At 34.6% G+C, this 10,268-nt stretch overlaps 1 protein-coding gene across 7 annotated transcripts in view; it reads left to right on the forward strand.

The window, feature by feature from the left end:
• FANCM (FA complementation group M) overlaps positions 1-10,268 on the forward strand; it is a 63,582-nt gene that overhangs the window by 24,584 nt on the left and 28,730 nt on the right. For all 7 annotated transcript variants that reach the window (XM_023741990.1, XM_023741991.1, XM_023741996.1 and 4 more), the window contains 4 exons: positions 1,070-1,253; positions 3,565-3,722; positions 4,752-4,907; positions 7,425-9,351. In XM_023741990.1, coding sequence (XP_023597758.1) covers positions 1,070-1,253; positions 3,565-3,722; positions 4,752-4,907; positions 7,425-9,351 — 2,425 coding nt within the window. The remainder of the gene's footprint in view (positions 1-1,069; positions 1,254-3,564; positions 3,723-4,751; positions 4,908-7,424; positions 9,352-10,268) is intronic.

The raw sequence follows: 10,268 nt of genomic DNA on the forward strand, positions 1-10,268 counted from the left end.
AGAGATAGCGTATGACCTGTAAAGCCTAAAATATTTATTTTCTGGCCCTTTACAGATAAATCTTCTGATACTTATTCTAAATTGTAGGAGTCTTCAGTTATATTCATATTTTTTAACAATCTTGTGTGGTACGCCTTCCTAAATGTGATATGGTACATAAAATTATTTTGTGTTTGTTACCTAGAGTGTTAACTAACTTTTGTAACTTGATAGGACTGGTTCAGGGGCCAAATACATAGCTTCACATTATAGACCTTCTCATTTGCTGTGATATTTTTCATAAATTGACATAAAAAATTTTATATAGCTTTTAAAATCATGCCAAAAAATGAATTCTTTTTCCCTAATGCTCTTCATGTAATTATACCTTATTCTTATGTAATAGCCAGCTTATCCATAAGATGGTATCAATAAATGAAATGTTTGGCAGCTTGTAAAAGACCATGTATTTATTATCAGTGAGGGAAGTTGAGTTCTAACTAATTGTGTTAGCTTAGGCAAGCCACTTAACCTCTGTTTTCAAGTATTAGTTTTCTTATTTATAAAATAGTAATGTTGGCCCACATTTAATGAGCACTTACTCTGCGCTGTGCAGTGTTCTAAGTGCTTTACGTGCATTTGTCTTTTTTAATTCTGCCAACAATTGTGCATGAGTGAGTAATGCTTTTCTTACTGTATACATAAGAAAACTGCAGTGCAGAGAGATGAAGTAACAAGCTGAAATAAGGGAATTAATAAAAATTTAAAAAGCACCTTACACTTATGCAAATATCAACTTCATTCAAAAACAACAAGACATTAGATAAATTTATTTCCCTTGTGCAACATAGTTACTAAGGTAGCTTTTGTAATAATGGATTTTAAAATGATTTTCACCAGGAGTTCATCAGATGGGCTTACTGATAAGTTTTAAAATTCAGTACAGCAGAAATTCTATTCTCTAAGTATTTAAGTAGATCAGGGTTTAAGGCTATGTTTAGAAGAAACCAAAACTAATATTATTGCTTGTTATGGCTAAAGGATTATTGGAGAAATAATGTAATTTGACATTTTATAATTGTTTTTGCAGACTTATAATCAAAGTCAGTCCAACAAAAGAAGTATTTATAAAGCTATTTCAGGTAACAGGCAGGTCCTTCATTTTTACCAAGGAAGTCCACGAATGGTTCCTGATGGAATCACTCCAGAATTACACAAAATGTTCATCACACATGGCGTCTATGAACCAGAGAAGCCTTCTCGGAGCTTGCAGCGTAAGTTATCTATCTTTTCCTATAACCAAAAACCAAACCAAACCTGTTGCCATCGAGTCGATTCTGACTCATAGTGACCCTATAGGACAAGGGCAGAGCTGCCTCACAGGGTTTCCAAGGAGCGGCTTGTGGATTCAAATTGCCATCTCTTTGGTTAGCAGCTGAGATCTTAACCACTGCACCACCAGGGCTCCTCTTTTCCTGTAGGGATGGTAAATAGAAAATTTTGCATTTGAGGCATGCATTCCCCTTCCCTGTTCTTAGTTAGCAGATAGTCGTATCTTCATATAATATTTTTTTTTTGAAAAACTTAATGTACATTCTAGGATGCTGTGAGTATTCTGTTTTGAAAGTACAAAAAGATTATTCATGTGACAAAGGAAAGGACACACCAGCAGTACAGAGACTGATAGAAACCAAGTACTGGGGAAATATTAAAAATATCCTGCCAACCCAGAAAACCTCTCCACAAAAAAGAAAGAAAGCAGTTTCATTATCGAATAGGCATTAAACTCGATTACAATGTGCATTACAGGCAATTCACTAAGATATGACAAAGACTGAAAGAAATTCTACCTTATTTATAGCCCCAAGCAATTAACAGTCCTTTAGATACATGTTCTCAAGAATAACAGTAACTTGTCCTCAGGTAAGAGGACAGTACTATTTGCTATGCATTCTTTCATAGTTCATCGCAAATTCATCTGGTAAGTGAGGTAGCCATTTGTGTTAGGAGTTGCCTTTACCCAAAAGAATAATAAAACTTATTTCTATGACAAGCAAGTGGTGACAGTTCCCAGAAAAATGTCTAGCCTACACTGCTAGAGGGAGATAGAGGCACTATCTTCCTTGATGTTTACATTTCAAAGAGATGGCTCCTAGACTCTTAAGAAACATTTTTCTGAGTTGTAATGACTGAAGGCAACTAACAACAACAAATTCTATGGGGCAGTTGAATTCCACTGGAGAACACCTAACAACAACAGCATATGTACATACATACATATCAAAAGGAGGAATGAAGGTTTTACAAACATTGTCTCTTAGAAATACTGTAAGAAAGGGAAGGGAAAAGGTCTCTTTCCCTTTTGGCAAAAGGAGACTTGAGAGATCATTTAATACAGACCCCTTATTTCACAGGTGAGGAAACAAATACTGAAAAGCCATTTTTTGTTAAAGCTTCTTACACAGTATTTGAGAATAGCTCAGACAGAAGTTTCCTGGTTCCTAATTGTCACCTTTTTTTTTTTCCTTTGCTGTCACCTGTGTTGGGCCAGAATTCCTGCTTTATACTGCTTATTCTTTTGAGTTTGATGATTGTTTTCCTTTATGGATATTATGAAAGCCAAAAAGAATTAAGTTGCTATACATTTTTTAAACTATCTACTATTATGCTAGTTTTTAAGCAGTGGGTCTGCTCCCTCCACACCTTTTTTTCCCCTATTTGCTTAAGTCTTAAGCTAAAAACTCTTTTTAGTCTTGATGTCTTTTTTTCTTAAGCCTCAAATAACCTTTCCAGCACTGTTATGATAGAATCATGATACTGGTTTTCATTTGTAAGTTATCTCACTCTGCTTCTGGCGGGTCTTTGTTGTTGTTAGGTGCCATCGAGTTGGTTCCAACTCATAGCGACCCCCTGTACAACAGAATGAAACACTGCCTGGTCCTACACCATCCTCATGATCGTTGTTATGCTTGAGCCTGTTGTTGCAGCCACTGTGTCCGTCGACCTCGTTGAGGGTCTTCCTCCTTTTTGCAGACCCTCTAGTTTACCAAGCATGACGTCCTCCTCCAGGAACCTATCCTTCCTGATAACGTTTCCACAGTATGTGAGACAAAGTCTCGCAATCCTTGCTTCTAAGAAGCATTCTGGCTGTACTTCTTCCAAGACAGATTTGTTCGTTCTTTTGGCAGTCTGGTATATTCAACATTCCTTGCCAATGCCATAACTCAGAGGTACTACTTCTAAGGCAATAAGAATGGAGAGAGTACAAAACAAGCCAGGACTAAGAGCCTAGCTACCTGGTTCTGTTCTGTTAATGAATTTGTTACCAGAAGGTTATCTCCTAGACAGAAGGGCACACTAGTAATTTCAAAGAAGTGAGAGAAGCTTAGGAGATTTGTAGAAGAAGTAGTTTTATATGAAGACTAATAGTTTTGAGGAATAGTGGTTTAACAGACATGGGTAAACAAACAGGTGGAGGATTTGAGTTGATATTGTGTATTTTGTGTTTCCCTTGCAGGTTTTTTTTTTTTTGTTAGTTTGTTTTGTTTTTTTAACTCTTTCCAATAATTTTTTTTTAACTTTTAGGAATGAGGCAGAGTCACTCAAAGAAAGATTGGTCCTTATCAGAAGAAGAATTTAGATTATGGAACAGACTTTATAGGTTAAGAGACAGTGATGAAATTAAGGAGATAACATTGCCTCAAGTTCATTTTCCATCTTTACAAAATGAGGAACTCAGATCAGTAAGTTGAACATGTTTTTAGATGCTCTTTATAATGATTATGCAATAGCTGTGGGAGTAGAGATGTTCATAATGAGAATGTCAGCTTAAAAAACTAAGAATGAAAGCAGTGTCAAAAAATAATCGTTGAAGTCTAAGTTTATAAAACTACAAATTTTCATATATTACATATATATTTTTACATTATTGTGATGTTTACATAAGTTCTGCTTTTCCTTTATTACTTTCTACAATATATATGTATCTATATAATTGACATAATCAACCTTGTTGTCACTTTACTCTGCAGTATACCATAGTTTGCTTGGCTGTTTCTCTGATGTATTTTGGAATTTTCTTCAATATTTTACTAATATAAATTGTGCTATCATGAGCATCTTTGTACAACTGGTTTTTATTTTTCTTTTTGAGATTATAGTTAAAACTTTAAATGGGATGTTATTGTTTATTTTGCTTATTATGAACAAATTATTGGTGAACTTAACTATTGCCAAGAGAATTGGTCAAGTGTTGCATATATGCCTAGATTGCTGGGAACACAATCTCAGGAAAGATTTCTTTTAGAAGATTTATGGGCTTGAAGTATACGGCTATCAGAATTTGTATTTTATTCACTAACAGGAAGAATGAGGAATGGCAGCAGGCATGAAGAGTTGCGATCAGTATCACTGAGAGGTTATGAGTGTTTTCTTACTAGATTGTAGGACATAAATCTAGAAAATAGTGGATTTGAAGTCAAACATTTTCTTAAGTATTTGCTTAGAACATGGAGTTATGTAAGCAGGAAGATGCTCAAGTAGTAACTCATATAAATTATTTTAAGAATGTACTTAAAAGGACACCTTTAAATATTCTGAAATTATTTTCTTTTTTTCTCCTGAGATTTTAGTTGAAAGTACCTATATGAATTCAAATTATTTAGATTATGTTTAGGCTGATTATCGGTAGTGGTTTTTTTTTAAATCCATTTCTGAAATCTCAGTATGTGTATGTGTTTTTATCGTTATTATTTTTCAAATGTTTAATCAAGACTCAAGAACCAAACATTGGAATTCATCAACTCTCTCTCTCTGAATGGAGAGTGTGGCAAGATCATCCTCTTCCTACCCATCAAGTTGACCATTCAGGTCGATGCCACCATTTTATAAGTATTATGCAAATGATAGAAGGAATGCGACATGAAGAGGTAGGGTTTTATTGTAACTTTCTCTTGCTGGTATGATGGTGAAACTAGAATACTTAATCTTTATTCTTCTTAATTTGAAGTCATTATTATTATGAATAATTATGGCTAGAAATATTTTCTTTTATAAATAATTATGGCTAGAAATACCTTCCTTTACTATGCAGCTCCTTGTAATCTCATTAAGGAACTAGTTTTCTGCCTTAGGACCACAATAGACTTAACTAATTAGGGGAGAATTATTATCGGTAAATATTGACAGTCCAACCAGAATACACCTTTAATATACTTAATGATTTATGAGAACTGTTTGTAGTTAATTTAGGATTCTTGTTAGCTTAGGATTTATTGAAATAGTCTCTATCACATAATTCATTTGATGTCTGTCTTGTATCTTGGTGGTAGTTTAGGGAATTACTGATTCTTGATTGTTCTTCCTTGAGAGAGTTAGAATAGTGAACCCATTATGAATGCGAAATCCAAAATGCCTGAGTTAGAATCCCAAGTCTACCTCTTACTAATTGTGTGTGTGTGTGTGTGTGTGTGTGTGTGTGTGTGTGTGAGTGAGAGAGAGAGAGAGTTACATCACCTCTTTGTGCCTCAGTTTTATCTGTAAAATGGAGATAATTATAATACCTACTTCATAGGACTGTTGTGAGAATTAAATGTCTTAATATATGTAAAGCACTTAGAACAGTAACTGGTACATGATTGTGGCTATTATTTTTATTATTGGCCGTTGTTCATAAATACATGTGCATAAAGTAATTGGTGTGGAGCCCAGCAGAACCTGTGCCACCACATTAATACATATTATTGAGTGCCTCCTATACGCCAGACTCCCTGTTCTAGGCCCTGGGGCTACCTTGGTGAATAAACCAGATAAAACATTCTTTCTGCGTAGAGCATATATATACTAGTAGGGAGACAGACTTTGCTCACATTAGTCTTTAGTGTGTTCATTATCCTAGTCATCAAAGCGTTCCTGCAACTCCCTTGGTAGGCTCAGTAGAATATAAGTACACTCTTTATGTTCGTTTGCCAATGTTTTCTTGATTTAAAGTAATTTTGGAAACTCAAACTCTCCAGTTTTGACAATTGTTACTTCATAGTATATATTCCTGTCGACTTCTGAAGCATCTCTAGAAAAGGCATCTTAACTGAACATTTGACTGAGATCTGAAAGAAGTGTTGGGCAAAGCCTATCTTTTGCCTACTTTTCAAAATCAAATAAATGGGAAGCACTTTTTTTAAATTTAGATAATCTCTGGTAATTTCTTATTTTAGTTGCACTTCTTTCATACTCCAGGTTCCCAGTTATTCCTAGAAGACTAACATCCAACTTGCTGCTTCCTTCTGAAGGAGAAATTTTGAAGGGCTAACCCTTTAGCCATAGGATACCTTAAGTAGTTAAGCGCTGAGCTGCTAGCTGACAGGTTGGCAATTGGAATCCACCAGCTATTCCATGGGAGAAAGATGTGTCAGTCTGCTTTCATAGAGATTTACAGCCTTGGAAATCCTATAGGGCAGTTTTACTTTGTCCAGTAGGGTCACTATGAGTTGGAATTTACTCCAAGGCAACGAGTTTTTTGGTTTAACCCGTTAGCCAGCACTTCATGATCAGTAAAGGTGCTAACAGTAAGGACACACGCGTACAAAGTTCTGTGCCCCTTGATTCCTGGTCTAAGGGATTAAAGTTTTTAGGTAGGATTATTTGTGTTACTAAACCAATGGGTATGCGAATTACAGAGTTTAACTGCTTAAATCAGCAAGTAGGAGAGAAATTCTGAGAAATCAGGGGACTAAGAGAGAAAGGATGGTGGGACGTGCAGTTTTAGCTACCAGTTTGGAGATAAGTAAAATGTAGAAATTTACTGTAAGAGTTCTTAATGGACTGATTGGGGACCTTGTTAAAAATAGAAGTATATTCCAAGCTACAGTCCAGGAGATATACAGGTACCATTGTTTCAGAGGTTCTGAAAGCTGTTTTTAGTTTACTGTCATCAGGAGAGTAAATTTAACGTTATGTATGTATGAGTCAGAATTGACTTGATAGCAGCGGTTTTGGTTTTTGGATTTTATGTATGTTTTTCATTAATACATATTAATTTCTTAACTATCTAATGGGATTACTATTTTTAGGAAATTATCAGAATAACTGTTTGATTAAATGTTAGAAATGAAAAAACTTATTATTTGTATTATTATTATAATATAGTCATTAAATTTGTTTTTACAAATAGTTAATCATGTGTCTTCTGTGTATTAAGTATTAGGGATACCAAAAAAAAAAAACAAAAACAGAATTTAAAATAACTTAATAATTTTACAGTAGTGTCATTTATGATTTTGTTTGATTTATCAGAATAATTCTTTAAGATATAAAAGAAAACTATTTAAAGTCATTTGGATGATGTAATATTGCTTAGAAAATATTGTAGTATGGTGTTAAACATTTCTCAGAATTGGCTTTCTTTGGGTTTTTTTTCCTCATGACTTTTTTATTTTTCTTCTTTACAGGAAGAATGCAGCTATGAACTGGAAATTAAATCTTACTTACAAATGGAAGATGTTAGCTCAACATTTAGTGTTCCCAGGAATGAATGTAATCCTCTTGCTGATGACACCTTTACTAATTACAAGAAATCTTCATTTACAAAGGCTCTAAATCAAGGCAGTTCATCCTTAGTGACTGAATATGATGAAGAATGTGCTGAAATTTTTAAACTATCTCATATCAAACCCACTAAAATTGTTTCTCTAAAGAACAAAGCTTCTAAAGAAATGATAAAAGGTCAGCATAAAAAAGAAAATGATGGTGCTATGGATTCTTTTGCTACCAAAGCAAATTCTAGTGAAAACACTTTTCAGGTAGACCTACCAGGTGATAAAATGGCATCAGATACAGATCAAGTTGCTGCCACATGTACTACCAATGAAAACGTTGTTAATCAGCCATGTGTAATAGTAACCGAGTGTAAGGTTACAAATAAATCTTCTAGTTCATTTGCTGGAAATTTTTCAGATTCTGGCTATAACAGTTTCAATGATGAAAAATCAGTTTCATCTAGCTTGTTTCTTCCATTTGAAGATGAACTTTCTTTAGCTAGAACAGATGATCAATTTTATAATTGTCACTCATTGACAAAAGAGGTACTAGCTAATGTAGAGCAATTTTTATCTCATTCTCCTCCGCCCCTCAGTGGACTCTCAGATTTGGAATATGAAATCACAAAGGGTTCTATACTTGAAAAATCACTTTTCCTACCCTACACAGAGCATTTACAAAATGATAAGTCCACCTGTTTGATATCACCATCAGCTGTAAATTCTCAATGGAATTTAGAACTGAATTCACTAAACTTACCCTCTTCTAATAATAATCACCTTTCTGCAATAAGTTGCCCTTATGATGCAAGTAATGATAAAATTTGTAATGAGTCAACCAGCTGTGACTACAATGTTGAAGTACATAAAGATATTCAAGATGAAAACTTAGTACCTAACAATCATGTTCAAATAAACACTGGTCCTTCAACGTATTTAGTTAAAGAACAGAATCATGGTATTGATAACAGTGGCATCCCAGTATTGTCCACTGATCAGGATGAGAGCATACTATTGTTTGAAGATGTTAATACAGAATTTAATGATGTGAGGCTTTCTCCCTTTAACAGTAAATGCAAACCTTTATGTGTGTCAGACAAAACTGCTGTAAGTGAAATGGCAGTAATCTCTCAGTTCTTCATTTCTGATGAACTTTTGTTAGACAATAATTCTGAACACCGAGATCAAATCATCTGTGATACTAATAACAGGAAACGTCATGAAGGTTTGAGAGATGTACATGAGGAAAAACCGAAGAATGATGAATACACTTTCGACTGCTCTAAGGATTTATTCTCTGTTACCTTTGATTTAGGATTTTGTAGTCAAGATTCTGATGATGAAATATTAGAACATTCATCAGATAAAAATAACAATAGACTTCTAAATGATCTATCTGGAAAGTATTTAGATACTAAGGAGATAAGTGATGCAAACTGTGTTTCAAATCAGGCATTAATACCAGGAGATCATGTTGAAAGTTTTATGAGTAGAACCATTACTGTCCAATCAAGTAAAGATAAGCAGAGTCCAAATCTTGCACTTTTTCCACTGGGTGCAGCAAAAAATAAAGAATTTGTATCTCCTGGTTATTCTCAGTTTTCTTTACCAGTAGGGAAAAAAGCTATGAGTACACCACTTTCTAAATCAAATGCATTGAACTCATTTTCTAAGATGAGAGAGGAAATGTCTAAGACATCAGGTTCTAACAAAAAAAAAGTAAAACTACAAAGTTTCAAAGAAAGATTGAATTCAACCTTTGATTCAGGACTATCTCCAGTAAAGGTGAAGAGCAGTGAACAAATCAATCTGCATCCATCCTGTCATTATTCTGTTGAAGGTAAGATTCCATCTTTAAAAAACACACGTTTCTAGAATGATTACTCTAGAAGAACTTGTAGTAACTTCTCAGTGTATGATACAGTATTTATATATTGAATTAGATAATTGATGTATTATATTTTTCTTAAATCGATGCTTACTGATACAAGATTTATCTACCTATATTTATAGTATGCATACCATGAGAAAGATATTATGTTAGACACTGAAATGTAAAAGAAGTGTAAGATTTGGCCCTAACCCTTGATTGCACAACTCAAGCACCACTACACACTGGTGTGGTTTTTTTGATATGTATGTATATATACAGTGAAACCTGTGAGAGCTGAACTCAACAGGACTGCCTTGTTTTTCCGGGTCGCTCAAGTTTTCCACCTTTGACAGGGTGCAGTCCTATCACTTTTTTATCACTCATTTTAGTGGAAAATATTTGAGTTTCCCTTCTCTGACAGATTATACCTTACACAGATTCCGGCTTTTGCATGTTTTTTGTATATATATATACATATATACATATATACATATGTATATATACATATATATATACATACACACACACACACACACACATATATAGATAGATATAAACCCGTTGTCGTTGAGTCGATTCCAACTCATAGTGACACTATAGGACAGAGTAGAACTGCCCCATAAGGTTTCCAAAGCTGTAAATCTTTACGGAAGAAGATTACCACATCTCTTTCCTGTGGAGTGGCTGGTGGGTTTGCACCTCCAACCTTTCGGTTAGCAGCTGAGGGCTTTAACCACTGCGCAGCCAGGGCTTCTTGTGTGTGTGTGTGTGTGTGTGTGTGTGTGTATAGAGGGAGTCCTGGTGTTGTAGTGGTTAAGAGCTCGGCTGCTAACCTAAAGGTCGGCAGTTTGAATCCACCAGCAGCTCCTTGTAAGCCCTACGGG

Source organism: Trichechus manatus, unplaced genomic scaffold, assembly GCF_000243295.1.
Source record: "Trichechus manatus latirostris isolate Lorelei unplaced genomic scaffold, TriManLat1.0 scaffold00196, whole genome shotgun sequence".
Taxonomy (NCBI): domain Eukaryota; kingdom Metazoa; phylum Chordata; class Mammalia; order Sirenia; family Trichechidae; genus Trichechus; species Trichechus manatus.